We start from the raw sequence: 16,001 nt of genomic DNA on the forward strand, positions 1-16,001 counted from the left end.
GAACATGCTCTTGTGATATCTTTCCAGATAGATTCCCATCTTCCTTTGAGGCTAAGCTTTCACACTACTTGGAACTTGAACAAGTTATATAAACTTGTCTGAGGACCCCAGATATAGTGATCAAGAGCACAAAAGTCATCTTGCTTTAATGGAAAGAGACTACACCAATACTTACACCCTACCAATGGACTATAAGAATTACCATCGTACCATAAAAACAAATCATATGACAGAAGAACATGTGACTCTCTCCTAGTTGTAATATCAGTGCAGACAGTAGCACATGCTACTCAGCATTTGAGAATTAAAGAGCCTCATACTCCAGATCCAAGAGGAATTCTATGATTCAAGGACAGCATGTTTATCTTTATCGTGGCTACCTCACTGCCAGGCACTGCCATTCAATAATTCTGCCAAGTGGTATCTTTTCCTCGTGACGGCATGCTAAACAGTGATTTATTGCTTGAATACACATTGCTTTCATGGAAGTGATTTGTTTAAAACAACGGTAAAGCGCTAAATAAATTATTCATCCCATGCTAATTCTTTACTTTTATGTGCTGTAGTAAGCATCGAAATAAGAAGCCTGGGGGGTGCATTTTTTGATGCATTAATCTTGAATAGCTTAAAAGGGGGTAGGGGAAGAAAGAATTATAAGGGAGAAGTTTCTTTTTTTGAGGAAGTAGATATTTTCTTTAGCAGCAGAGAGCAGAACCTTTCCTCCTCCTCTCTCCTCAATCATGTCAGTTACTTTCTGAAGCCCTCCTACCAGGCACACAGAACCCCTGGTTCTCCTGTTCAGTGATGTCAAAGGTGCCTCTCCTTTGCTCTACAGAAAGCCCTTCAGTATAGCCCAGTCCCTGACACAGGCCAGGATGCAAATGGGCTCCTTCCCTGCAGGTTTGCCATGTGCAGAGCATACTGATTATTGAATTTCTAAATTTCACTGTTGTTGATTTAGAATTAAAGGATTATAAAGTGAGAGCCGCAGCTCTGACAGATGTATCAGTCTCCCATAGAGTAGAGAGGCCTTTCATGTCTAGCTTTCCTTTATTGTCTTTATTAGAAGCCTCTTTGCTGTGTTGGACTTGGGGAACAGGCTGACTTAAGGTTCAGGACATCCATCAGCAGAGAGCAGACAGGTGATGGTGTGAATTCACTGCGCGTGCCACTTCTCTTTTTAGAATGACACAGCAGGTTTAACATTTGAGCCCTATGTCCTAGACTTAGACTGTTTAGGTTCAAATAATGGTTCTCTCACGAGCTACCTCATCTTCTCCAAGTCATTAAAAACTCACTGACCTGTGAACAAGAAGAAAAGAAGTCAGAATAAAATTAAATATCAGTGTGAGCTTCATGGAGTAGACTAGAAAGAAGATAGATTGTTATTTGAAATATTAAGCAAATGACATACACAAATACAAATTAGTGACAATAATCTAGTAAGAAAAGGAAGTTCTATTTTCATCCACCCCATTTACCAAGGAAAGACCTTAAATTAATTAGCTAAAGTATAAACTTTGGCCTTGTTAAAATCCTGACTTCTCAACTCTACATTTGCTCTACTTTTGGACTCTTTTTGGCTATTCCCCCAGTTAAACAGAAGAAGAGATTGAGAGAATGTCCTAATGAATAGTTAAAAGAACTGAGTTTTAGACTACCTTAGCTTGCTCTCTGTTAGAGAGAAGGAACTTACAATGGAAAGGGGATCTCCACAGTATCCTGGTAACCTTTAGAAGTCCCACAGATAAGTGCATGAAAGCTAACACTCTTCAATGAGAGGACAAAAAAGTCAATAAAGCTTTTGATTGCATCATAGACATGTTTTACAACCCCTCAGCCCTCACAAAAGAGACATACAATGTGGAATTACCAATGGCATTTAATCCCTCAATGAGTCTAAGCTTTCAAAAGGAAATCCAATGTACCTGACATACCATTACTAGAGTCAGATTTACAGAAGTGGCAGTGTATGCGTCTTCCAGTTACTCAAGGTTTTGTGGCCAAATTCAACTTGGAAGGCCAGCTGCAGTCATTACTCTGTCATCCGTATACCAACAGGCATCCAGTCATAACATCAACAAATACTGACATTCTCTAAGGCAGCTGGATATTACATAGAAATCACGTGTAGTTGTGAGAGTTAAGATTGGTTTAAAGGCAGAACTTGGAACCAGATCATGCTTGACTTTTTTTTCCTTTACATAATATGGAACTTAAACTTTATTTTAACACTGGTGGCCAAACACAAACATAGTTTAAAGAGTGAGAAAGACAGCTAACATTATTTTCTGAAAACACAAAGCATTGTGTTGTCAGTATGGCAAAACAGTGACAGGAAAGAAGCTGGTAGAGTTTTAGCATTCTTGTAGGTGATAGCTAATGTTCCTGGACCCTTATTGAAGTAAGGTTAGATGGGAGGGGTGTATGAAGCTTAGTGACTGGTGGCATTTGGAGTGAAGAAAAGGATGAAGGACAACATTCACAAAGATAAACTTCTTGCTTCTATATCCTAGAACTCATCTCGTTTAGTCTCATCCTGTATGACCATATGTACATAGCTTACCTTTGTGATTATAGTTCTTAATGTACTATGTGAAGTTATTTATTTTCTCTGTTGCCCTTATAGTTAATCTCATGTGGTTACTGTATTTGACTTTGTTACTTGTTATATTGCATATACATTTGTTTATTGAAATTGGGAAGGGAAGAGGGAAAGCAAGATGATTGGCGGGCGAGAGGAGGACAAAAACATGAGAAGGGGTACCAAGTTTCCAGAAATACTGTACCCATTACCTGAAGAATGTAAGTGTAACTCCTCTATACATTATCCTGACCATAAAATACAATAAAAAAAGAAAGGAATGATGAAGATAAAGAAGCATCCAAGATTTTGCCTTGAACTGTGAAAATAACATAATGAATACTGTCAATGCTGAAAATAGAGCAGGTTGTTGTGTTCAGTGCTGAGAGCTCTTAACAATAGGAAGAAATCTGAGGGAACATGCTGTGTGGCCAGGCTGGAAACACATGTTGAAAGGGGCATGTTTACTTGGTCAGACACACAGTGGGTGGAAGCAGAGTCTGGGCTCAAGTACATGATTCCTGATTCACAGCTAGGACTGCTAAAATGGATTGCTTTGTTGAAAAGCTTTAATGAGCATCTAATGAGAGATTCCGGCCAAAGGTAAATTTACAGTGCAGCTAATGAAATTTAAGGCTCAGAGTCTTTATTTGTACACAAATTTAGGAATTCTGAAATTTGGGGGAGGAGGGTTTTAAATCTTTCCAGTTGTGTGCGCTGCCATGAGAAAACACTTCTTTTTGTTTCTTCTTTTCTTTCCTTTTAGTTTTCTTTGTTTCCTTTCCCTTTGTCTTTACTTTTTTTCATATTTTTGTTAACATATATTGACAATATGAGTGAGATTCACTTTACTATTTTCATAGATACAATGTCCTCAGATTGAATTCAGACCTTCTAGTACTCTTCCTCTCTAAAAAACAAGTTCAACTATTTCAGTTTCATGCATGCATGTAAAGCATACTAAAGTGTAAATATGGCCTACTAGTCATGCCAGCATAAAGGTTCAGAATTAGAATCATGTATTTTCTGTCACTAAAAGACAATACATTTCTAAGACTCGCTTAGCCTCCATTTTTCCAGCCAAACCTTTGTTATTCATGGATTCTATTTAAATTTTAACTGCATATCGGATTTTCTAAAATTTGAGGGTTTTTCTTTAGGCAAATTGCATTCTAACTCAAACCATAGTGAACAGAAAAGGCAAAAGAAAACTTCTGCTGGATAAGCTAATTATTACTGTTGGTTGGTTATTGTTTTTAGGATTCAAAAATTCTTGTTCCTTCCTTTTCCACCAACAATATTTTTCGTATAGAAAAAGAAAAAGTATTATATTTACCTTATTGACTAATGCCTGGTGCTTTATTCTAACTGCTTTTCTTTTTTTTCACTTTAATTTTATTATCAGGAGGGTTTACAGTTGCATATGTAATAAGTACAATTCTTGTCAAACATTGTTAGTGAGTCTCTCATTGTTCTCTAACTCCCCTTCCCATCTTACTGCTTTTCATAATTGTGTTTGATAGCAAATGAGAAAGAAAAAATTACACATATGACTATATTCTTTTCATGTTTTAAATTCCAGTGTTATACTGTGATTCACAATAGGATACTTCTATGACAGTATTAGCCGGCTCATAAATACAATGCTATCCTTGAAAAATAATATGTGCTAGAATTGGATTGACCTCTTCTGACTTATGAACAGCAACGTAGAAACCAAGTTGGAGAGGTTGAAGGGGAAAGGCTTGCTTCATTTCTTTGTACTGAAGCTAAGTAACAGGCAGAACATGAGCAAAGACCTCTCATCATTAACATGCAGTTTGCTGCTTAATGGTGTGTGTACTTTGCACCCAGGTTCTCACATAGCAGGAATCTTAATGTTTAGAGAGTGTCTATGATTCAGACAAAATGATTTGAGAGTGTTAAGATCTATCTTTCTCAGATCATTGCTTCAGAACTTCCAAGGAAATAATTCCTCACGTCCTTTCCATCCCTCTCTTACAATCCAAACTCTACTGTGCCCTCTTACTCAAACATGTTTAACAGACCACGAGGGGGAAAATAATGCAAGAAATACTATTGTTCGTATGTATAAGGAATTTTTGGCAGTGTGTGTGTGTGTGTGTGTGTGTGTGTGTGTGTAACAATATACCAGGTCCTATTTGGGAACCAAGCTGGAGGAAGATGGATCAGTTTTATCTCATCATGCCTCCTCCCCCTAAGCTTGAAGAAAGATGGCTTTGATAGAATGCCTCTTCTTCCTAATCACTACAGGAAAAAAAGAAAACATGGTGAATAATTTTTAAGCTTTGCCAATGAAATTCTGTCCCCTTGAACCATAGCTGTTTAAGCTTCACAGTGAGTTAACTACTTTCTTCTCCCTACTCCCTTGCCTCTTTTCATATATTAAGATTTTAGCTTAGGATCTTTGTGTATGCCTCATTTCTGCATTTTATAATCTACCTACAGATTTTTATTAATGCATTTTCTTATTTTTTGCATATTTATTTCATTTTTGACAATTTGTGGGATTGCATTAATGAAACTTGCCTTTTTTAAAAAAGGAAATTGAGTTTTAATTTAGCATCAGAGGATTTATGAGGAATTATTTAGGGGAGAATACTTTACCAAGAGACAGAGGCATATGAATAACCAAAATTATTCACTTGAATATGTTTGGTAAATTATTCTTTTTATTATTAAACAGAAGGAAGAAATGAAGAAAGAAAAGAAGGAGGGGTAGAGAAAGAAATAAAAATGAGGAGTCACTTCTCTATTTTGGTATTGTGAGATTGAGAGATTTGGGGAAGGAATTTGGGATACAAGAGAGACTTTTCAAGATCAAAAGTGATATTTTTTTACTTTTTTTTTTATTTTGCCAGTCCTGGGCTTGAGCTCAGGGCCTGACCACTGTCCTTGGACTTGCTCAAGACTAGAGCTCTACCACTTGAGCCACAGCACCACTTCTGGCTTTTTTTCTATGTATGTGGGACCAAGGAATCGAACCCAGGTCTTCATGCATGCCAGACAAGCACTCTACCACTAGGCCAAACTCCCAGCCCTCAAAAGTGGTATTTTAAAGATCTTCATCATAAAGCAAGTTAGGACTAGTGAATTTGACATCCTTGGGTTTGTTTGCTAAAAGTAAACATCTGTCTCTAAGGCCAGACCATAACCTCTTCTGTGGTTAATATTCTTTTGCCTGTTTCTAATGAGAAAGAACTTAGTTTACAGCAGATTGAAGAAGTTGCCTTGCCTTGAATGAGAGCTTGATTTTTTTTGTTGTTGTTTGTTTGTTTTGTTTTGTTTTGTTTCAATATATGGCAGTTCCTTAAAGAAGGCTCTGTAGCCTCTGTGAGTGTTGTTGTCTTAGGTCTTAACTACACATGACCTCTAACTCTACAGAGGAAGAAATTCATAGAAAGGACATAGCAAATTTACCGGGAGGATTTTTCACGTTTCACAAGTGCTCTCCACATGCTGCAGTTGGCTGTGTTGTCTTGCATTGATCCCGTTTTCTGTACTTCTCCATCTGTGTTAGCATCACTCTTGGTGGTCTTGTATCTTAGATTTTCCCCAAAGAGATTTAGTCGTTATTTAATTCACTCAAATTCACTGTCATATAGGGGACACTATGTAGATAAACATTACATTAAATTATAGGTGGGTAACTACCAAACTTGAAGATCATGAGACTGATTACTTTCCAGAGGGAAAAATACTCTCTAGATTGTCATGTACTCCAAATCGAGCTTATTATTTCTATTGGATTTTTATTGTCCAGTTGTGCTTGCATGTACTTTACTTTTATCTGAGAAATCTGGGGGGGGGTGTATGTGTGTGTGTATGTGTATGGAATCCTTGAATCAGTTCAACAATTATTGATGTCCTTTTCCTTTAATAAAGGAATATAATTACACATACATTTTTGGAGTTGGGTTTATATTTATTAATTGAAATATTATGGTTAGAGCTAAGCTATTCAGGATGCAAGATGAGGACAGCTGATATTATAATCAGAACTTTAAATACCAGAGGAAAAGAATCTCCTCCAATTCATATTCTTTCTTCCAGGGTGTTCACCCAAGAGGATGGGGCTTAGCCACCATGGGAAGACTTTGAAAGCAATGAAATTAATCTTTCTACTTTAAGTTGCTTACATCAGATATTTTGTCACAGCCACAAGAAAAGTAAATATACAGTGTTTTTTTTAAAAAAATAAATATCAATGGAAAATTTGGCCCTGCTTCTTTGAAAGGTTATCACAAAATGTTGTCTTCATTTTAGCGTTTAATGCAGAAGTTTTAAAATATATACTGGGAAGAAAAGAAGGTTCCCAAGAACATGCACTAGGGATTCCAAAACCATTTATAGTTTTATTTCTAAAATCTATTTAATATTAATATAGAAAATGAGCTGTCATATCCAGCATGGTTATATGACCGACAGTTGTTATAATAAAGTACATAAAGGAAGTTGTCTGTGTATTAACTTACGTTGTTGCCAACTAATTCATGTTAATACATACCAGAAGTTAGGCTTGGCCTCCCATGTTGATACACTGAACACTCTTCACTGGATTTTCGCTAATTAACATAGGAAGACACTGTTTAGTCTGCCATATACTAGTGTCTCTATCTTGTCAAACACTTCTGCTGTGTAACTCGGGGCCAAAAGTGGCTGCAACAGAAGAGAGGAGTAAATTGGCAAATGACTTTCTCATAGGGTTTTTCGTAATAGTGTCTCCGATACAGAGGATGTCAAGGGCTATAGTTGATGGAATTATTCAGCATGGGCTACAGAAGTCTCAGTCATATCTCTTCAGTGTGGTAGCTGAGCGGTTCAGTTACGAGACATTGGTTCAGTTCCAGGGCTGATAACTTCACTTGCTTCCTGGAGGATGTTACTCTTTCTCTCACAATATTTGACATCGTATCTGGCATGCTCCTGCTCTCTAAAATGTTGATGCTTCCTGACAAGCTTGGCAGATGATATGGTATATGATCTCTCTAAGTGTAAACAGAGTGAGATTCTTCCAGGAGATTTGTGAGCCACACACATAAGAAGAAGGAGCCACAGAAAAATACCAGGACACATTCCATGTGATGACAGCAGTTCCTAGACAGAATGGAGCAGTTCTTCAGACCTATCACTAGAGAAAGTTGCCGATATAGCTGCATTCTAGAGTCCTGGTTATCAAGCCTCTGTTGTTCTAATGATAACTGCTTAAAGATATCACCATAGGATTTGGAGAGAAACGTAAAATGTCTCTGGTCATGGTCATTGTTTATTGTTTCAAATCATGGATATCTGGGTACTGTTTAGTAAGAACAAGATATGGAGGTAAAAAGAAAATTAGCAGATTCTCTACTTTCTATGAGTTGTATGATTTTTTCATCACAACAACCTTGGTGTTATTGAATTTTAAATTTACATGTTACACACTCATAAACTCCATCCATAAAAATCATGAAACACATGAAATAATCATTCGTATACTATTTACTACAGTTTAGTCAAGTAAGTTTGAAAACACAAAGTTATAAGCAATTGTATTATTTTTATTCACTAGTTATTTAGTCTGTGCCCCCTTTAACATGAGCTATTCCTACAAACTAGCATCATGAATTAACAAAAGCAGTAGGAAAAAACCAACAATGAAACAGGCTAGTGAAATGATTATACTCCCTATTCTGGAGTGAATTGGTAAATAACCCCCACAGACAGTAACAGGGAAAACAAGAAAGGAAGGGAGACTGACTTCAGAGATAGACTTTGAAATGCCATAAAGGATACCTCTTCAGGTGCTGTATTGACTGTATCACTGGCATTTTCATTTTTCTAGCCCATCAAAAAGATGCATAGTACAGATTCCCACCTTCCTGCCATGGAAATTACTTAATATTTTTTCTTTTGTCGTGAAACATTGCATGCTGGGTTCTAGGGTCCCTTTTCTGAATTTTCTCATTAGATGAATGGGAGGCATAGCCGGTGACCTGCTGAACTATGTTATTTGGCTGACTGTCATATCAAGAGAAGGACTACCTAGAAATGCTTTATTCCCATACCCCCATTTTCGTGACGAGGGAGTTCTAGGGATACTTGATACACAGTATGGACCTGGAGCATCAATTGGTGTCTTCAAACAAAGCCAACCTGCTGCCACTGCCCAGCGCCTCCTGGGAGGGAGGTGATTGAAATTAGTCCTCAGAGTGACTTCATTGGTGCCCCTCCACAGATGTGTCAACAGATGCACCCACTGGGTGCACTGCATCTCGCACACGCTCACATTTTGCTTGAGTACCAGCAAAACTGTGAATCACTCATTGAAAGAAGCAATGCTGTGGCTGCTTGGAGAGAAGCCTTAGAAGATGGTGCCCTGGGGAATCTCTCTAGTTAGGTTGCCATAGCTCTTCATTTCTTTGAATTCAGAACAAAGCCAGTCACGGAGTTCCAGTTTACTTGTTGTGGAAGGTGAAAAATAAATTGGGGTCAATCATGTTTTGTGCCTTTAGAAACTCCATCCCTGTGTGAGTAGATGTTAATGTGGAAGAATTCAGCACAGTGGGGCAGCATGCTGCCGTACAATTCAATGTTACCATGTTCTGTGCTCACTGCCGCTGGTTCTCGTCTCTTGGTCTTCACAGGGAATCAATGACAATGTTTTTTGCTGAGTTTGAAATAGCAGACTTATTTTTTAATATTTATTTATTTATTTAGTGTCTGTTGTCTTGAACTGGGGGTCTGGCTCTTTATACTAGGTTGGTAATCTACCACTTGGTGCCACAACACCAGTTCTGACGTTATGGTGGTTAATTATAAATAAAATTCTCAAGCCTGCTGCAGGTTTCTTATATCTGTAATCCTAGCTACTCAAGAGGCTGAGATCTGAGGACTGGTGTTCTAAGCCAGCCCAGGCAGGAAAGTCAGAAAAATCCAGAACTAGCACCATGGCTCAAAGGGGTAGACCATTAGCCTTGAGTATAGAGAGGCTTAGGGACAGAAAGCAGGTTCTGAGTTCAAGTCTTACAACTGTCAGGAAAATCTAGCTGAATTGGCTTTGAGCCATAATTCTCACACCTCGGCCTTCTGAGTAGCTAACATTACAGGCCCAGCTGGGGCCAAAATATTTAGACCATAAGTGTTTTCAGGTATCCTGGGCTTATGTACACCAAGAAACAAGATGTGGGTGGCTTCTAGCATTAGACAGCACTGAGAATGTGTGTTTCAGCACTCCTGCAATGACTTACCATAACACTTTCTATTCTCACAGACCTCCCGTATTTCTTTGTATTCTTTTCTGACACTAAGAAAAATACTGTCTCCTTGTTTCCTGACTCTGGAAGGTGTAAACTAGAAAGTTTAGAAGTTCCTCTGAATGCAGCTGACCATAGTGACAGGTGAAAAATCAGATGGGACGTTGAAGCTATGTAACCTTAAGTTTGCAGCTGCTTGTTCCTAAATGTTAACTTTTGTGGGTTATTTCTTTCTTATGGAGACCTTTCCACTCCCAATTCTTCAAGGTTGGGACCTTATATAACTGACATATCTCTTTTTTCTACCTGTTGTTTGCTTAGCCTTTCTATGCTACATGGTAACATCTACCCAATGACATTCTTAGAAATTGAGACATCCAACGAATCAATGAAAGCCAAGCCTACATAGGAGTATGGGAAGAAGGAAGTAGCTTTGATCTCCCTGTTGGTTTATATGGAATTTGAAGTTATGACTTAATTGAACTCCTCACATAGCCCTTTCTGGGAGTTAGCACTGTTCTGTGTCTCCTTTAATTAATGAAGATATTGAGGTTCAGAGAAGTTGATCTGTATGGTCCAGCTATGGAAGCTGGCAACTGTTCTTTGGATTCCTCAGAGGATACATAAGTGATAACTCTTCCTGCAATAGTACAACAGGCAGGGTAAGGAGTTCAGTGTGTGGAGGCTAACTCTTGCTGCAGGGTGAGAAAGAGGAAGGTGTGATGGACATCTGGCCTAAGGTTTCCTGTGGAAGGCCTGCTCACCCTCCCCCAGTGACTGCAGCAAAGGCTGTAACAATTCATTCAATTATGTTAAGCACCCATTAAAGGAATCCTAAGCCTTCCCCTGGGCCATTTCAGACTGTAATTGTTTGAGACTAACCATGATTTCTTCTTTTGCCTTCAGGTGATTCTCATTTTGACAAAGCTCTATGATTATAACCTGGGGAGCATCACTGAGAGCTCACTTTGGAGGTATGTAGATAAATTGAGCCAATAATTACTGTGTTATTTAAGCATGGTATGGACTCCTGCTCTCCCTCCCCCTCTGCTCTCTCCTCCTCTCTTTCTTTCCCTGTCCCTGTCCCTCTTGCATACCCTGTTGAGAAGGTTCTGGGAAAGGATTATATGCATCCATCCTTCCTGTTTATTCTGTTTCCCTGTGATTTATCTTTTGGAAGGCCAAGGCATTGGTTTGTCAGATCACTGTGCTACACTGTTCATTCCGTTATTCTTATGCATTGTGGGTCCCCGGTTCTCAGTGATGAAGAAGGGAAGTGGAGGTCCTTGTGTCCAAGGGATCAACACAACCTCTAGGGCTGAAGCAACCAGGCTTCTTGCCAGGATCATACTCTTTCATGACCAACTGTGCATGGTCCTCTGCCTTACTAGCTGCATGCAGGTGCATGTATGTGGTGCGTGTGTGTGACACTGATGCACATGCACACACACACACACACACACACACACACACACACACACACACACACACACACCCTTATCCGTGGGATTCATGCCGTTGTCTCACCAACATGGACTGTGCATAAAAGACTCCTTCAAATGAACAGGTGCAAATCTTTTAGAGACAAAGTAACTTGTGAGTACCAGGACCAAAATGCAGGACCAAATGCAAATGAAAGGTTTAGATATGGTTACATGACACAGGTTGAGAAGAAGAGCCAACCAGGAGTGAGAGAACCAAAGCATTGTTTTACAATCAAATAGAAAATACAAACTACTAGGCTTCAGAGTTTTCTGTTGCTGGTCTCAGCTTTTAGGGGTTTGATTCTTGGCAATGAATGACAAGAATGGTTTTCTAGATTTTCTGTCTGTGCATGCTTATTTCTCTCTTGCCCTCTTTCTTTCTTGCATGTGTGTTTTGCATATGTGTACAAAACCATATTGAAACTTACAGTTTACTTATTTAATGCATACCTATTTAGTAAAGTTTTATAATATACAAATAGATCATATATTGGAAATAATTCTTGTGGATGCTCTGTTTTGCTAGTAATTGATCATCTTGCTACTTAGTAGGAAGGAACACTCCTTTTGGAAAAGGTCATTTTTCAAATGTGAAAGGAAGTATTTACAATACTTAACACAGGCTTTATTATCTGAGCCACTCAGAGATCAGATCACTACAGTCATAGTCAGTGTAGAGCCTCTCCCCTCCCCCCCCTCCGCTTCAACCACCCTTCCCACTTAAGGTAGTCACCAAAACAGGGAAGGAGTAGGTGGGATCAGCAGAAAGAAGCCTCAAGTTTTGTTCTTTCTCTGTTGAGCCCTTCCTCAGGGAAGCTACATTGTCTGGTGTGACTTCACTTTCTCCCAGACCAAGTCTTAGCATGCAAATAAAGTTGTAAAAACAGAAACTATGACCCCAAAGCAAGTTTCACACATCATCAAGACGTGGAGGGTCTGAATCAAGACTTACCACATAAATAAATGATGCTCATTGCATTTTCCTTTTTGAATGCACCAGTGAACACAGAAACTTGTTTCCATCTTCTAGTCATCAGTATATTTCTTTTTCATTCATTTATATAACAACAGTATATTGATTAACTCCTTAGGGGAGCAAAGTTCTGTGGACAGTTGAAGCAAATATTACCAAAAAATTCACCGAGATAGTCACCCAGAACTACCACATTCTTTTTTTTAGGGGGGAGGGCATTATATTTATTTATTTATTTTACTTTTTTATTAAAGAGTTTATTAACATTGATTTTTACATCATATTTCAAATGATGTATTTAATAAACAAGTATTCAAGAAGGGAATCTCTATATATGATTATTGGCACTTAGATTTTAGAACGTAATTAAAATTAGGCTGAGGGTTTGTATGTCATAGATACATATTAATCTATGTAATAGAACATTATGTCTATAGAGTCATAGGTTTTTATGTCTATGTAGTTGTGTTTATATTTCCAGTACCATGTCCATAGCATTGGTTATGCAAATATTAAATCCTCGCTCTTGTACTGGTTGGATCTAATAGCCACATATTAAGGATACCATGCGCCTTTTGTTCCTTTGGTCTTGACCCGCTCTGGATCTACATTCAGGCAAGACAAGATGCACTGTACTAAATTAATGAGCTTTTGCTCCCCATTGGTCTTGTCATCGATTACATCTTAATCCTGGAGCAAGCTGTTGACTTTTTGTTTTGTGTTGTGTTGTTGTTCACCCAAGGAGTCAACAAACTGAGAGTAAAGGGTTGATTTGACATACAGCAAATTAATTGTACCACCCAACCATCTCCATCTAAGAGTGGATTTAGCTCTGAGATTTGTGAAGCAGTGCAGTTTTTCCATTTGAAACAAGATAAGCTTAAGGGTTGAGATAAATAAAATGTCAAAATCAAGGTAGAATATCCTTACAAAGAAATATATTCATTCCCCCTCCGCCCGCATTGAGCACAGGATAATCGGTGCTCTGCTGAGAGGCTGAGCCAGCGAGGAAGCTATTGGCAGTTTAGATGATGGGAAAACTCCCTCTCTATAAGGGGCACACAGCCACAGTACCTCTCTGTCATAGAGCTTTGTTGCTGAGACCAACTTGTCTAATATCTCAGATGCTCAAAAGGCACAGCAAGATTTTCACTGCATCTCCAAAACTATACACTTGTCAGTAGAATGATCTCATTTCAATTGATATATACATATAACAAATATATACAACAATATATATATACACTCTCTCTATATATATTTATATAGAGATATTTATATTTATATTTATACTCTAGCCAGTAGCCAGCCTTGTGTGTGGACCATTTTCCTGGGAGGCACTTGGCTATTCCCAGGATTCTAAGTAGGTTAGCTCCTAGGGCTAGGCTTTGAACCCCACAGGGACCATTTCTTGTTGAATCCCTTTCCTAACTACTTCCTTTCCCAAACAGAAAGAATTGCTACTTGGATGATGCTAACTCTTTCAGTTGCATGTATTTTTTTCATATTGAATGTTTTATTTTTCTCTACATTTGCAACCTTGACAAGAGAACATTTTGAAGGTAGCATACTATTTTATTCATGATTTTATTCCCAGCCCCAAGCACAACTCCTTTCCCATAGTAGGTAATCAGGGAAGAGGAAATTTATTGGGAGATTTTAAAAATCCAAATTTTTGTCACCTGCATGTTCTAATTAACTGATGTAAAATTAATCCTATCCTGCATAATACATATACTCAGTGGTTATCAGAAGGTGGCTTATTCAAATGTTAGGTCTGGCTCTAATTAATTGTCATTGCACATGTAGGAGGTGGCAAACATTCATTTAATTGCACTTGTAGATTGACACTGTTATACCTCATGTGTACAATGATGCTTCCTTGAGTGTTGCAAGCTAACCTAATAGTAAAGCAGGGTGAGTTTATTTCTATCCATTTCTTTTCTGTCAGTTAACTCTAGGGAGTTGTTCAAATACACATGTAATGTCTAGCCCATCGATTCCTAATCCAACCACTGCACATTGTGCTGTCACCCAAGAATGAACAATAGGAAGGGGGATACTTAACCACATTTGAGACCCTGGCTCAACTGTGAGCCAAGGCCTGGGGAACCATATGTGTCACTAAAGTGGCATCCCAGGATATAGAGAGGTTTTGCCCTGTATATCGCAGGACTAGTGAGATAAAAGCAGCACTGCTAGAGAACTTTAGAAAAACCTTTCTCTTATTTCAGGTGAAGTTTCCAGAATAGTGTTCAACTCATAAATCAAGCTAGGGCACTTTCCACTCTATTCTCTTTCCAAAGGGAAATGGTGTGCCGAAGAGTTATTCCTCAGCACGGCTTTATTTCTTTCTCCTCCTGGGATGTATTAGCAAGGTCGTCACCTTTGGTTTATTGGCTTCAAACAATCTGTGATTGCAGTGGATTATGACTCCTTAGCTTGCAGAAGCAAGAGATGCAATCAATTCATGAAAGGCACAAGGATTTTTTTTTCCTTTGAGAAATGTATATTTATTTCTGCCAGTATTCCTCAGGACCAAGAATGAAAAGAGCTTTTAGAAAGAAATTTATCTTTAAATGTCCTGCTTCTTCACACCTTTCAAATGGAAACACAGAGTCAGACTGATGTAAGCTCAGCCTTAACTCAGACTTTGAAGGGAATAATATGAACCAACAAAGCCTGCCTTCTCCACACCTAACCATCCACCAAATTAACTGTGAAATTATGGCAAGCATATACCTTTGGAAATAGTTGCAGACTTATACTAGATGCACTGACAGATGGAAGAAGGAATGTGTCCTTAGAATTAAATTTTGTCTGGAGACTTTTAGTTGATGGTCCATTGTGATATCAATTCGTCATTGCTTTTCTCCCACTTGCAAATCTATACTTTTTCTTTTGGTACTGGTTTGGAACCCATTGTCTTGCCCATACTCGAAAGGAGCTCTACCACTTGAGCCATATTTCCAGACCTTTTTTTTCCACCACATAGGGTCTCACATTTATGCCCAGGCCACATTTGGCATCTGGATGAGGAGGAGAAAGAGGAAGAGAAGAGGAGGAAGAGGAAGAGGAGGAAGAGGAGGAGGAGGAGGAGGAGGAGGTTGTCACATGGTGGCAGTAGGACTGTGATCCTGCCAAGCTTAGGAATCTATCACTTCTCATTTCAAAGGAGTGACAAAATTTAAATTACCCTCTTCCTTTTACATTGCATGAGTCATTTCCTGTTTAGGTTTGGGGAAAATAAAAAAGCAATTCAGCTACCTGAGTCTTCACAACCTACCACATTTATGCAATAGCGTGGACACAGTACTATTTGGCTGGCAGCAGTGGGGCCTGGCCTACTGTAATCTTGTCAGTCAGAGTTTTGCTGACATGTCCGGTAACTGCTGCTCTTTTAAGAGAGGTCTGGACTGGGGAGTGTCCCTTTGGGGGTAGCTGTTCAGAGCCCATGGGCTGTTGTTGTGCTAAGATGGCCTAAGATCCTCGAGGTCTGCCTATCCCTGTCATTTCCTTTGCTTGTTCATCTCTGGTGTGTTGTGTCTTCAGAACTGGGAGTCTCTTACACAAAGTGGTTCCTGCTTACTTATTTTAGGGGGCTGTGAAAACAACATGATGGATTCTGCCTCAGTCATCAGGAAGTCTGGGGGACTGGGATAGGGTCAGTGAAGTCATCCCCTGGGTCCATGCCAGGCATCCAG

General features: G+C 38.8%; 1 protein-coding gene across 3 annotated transcripts in view; it reads left to right on the top strand.

The window, feature by feature from the left end:
* The window catches only part of Sorcs1 (sortilin related VPS10 domain containing receptor 1), a 442,495-nt gene that overhangs the window by 156,287 nt on the left and 270,207 nt on the right, over window positions 1-16,001 (top strand). For all 3 annotated transcript variants that reach the window (XM_090345933.1, XM_090345930.1, XM_090345931.1), the window contains exon 2: window positions 10,747-10,814. In XM_090345933.1, coding sequence (XP_090202059.1) covers window positions 10,747-10,814 — 68 coding nt within the window. The remainder of the gene's footprint in view (window positions 1-10,746; window positions 10,815-16,001) is intronic.

This window comes from Megascapheus bottae, chromosome 15, assembly GCF_031878675.1.
Source record: "Megascapheus bottae isolate mThoBot1 chromosome 15, mThoBot2.hap1, whole genome shotgun sequence".
NCBI lineage: Eukaryota > Metazoa > Chordata > Mammalia > Rodentia > Geomyidae > Megascapheus > Megascapheus bottae.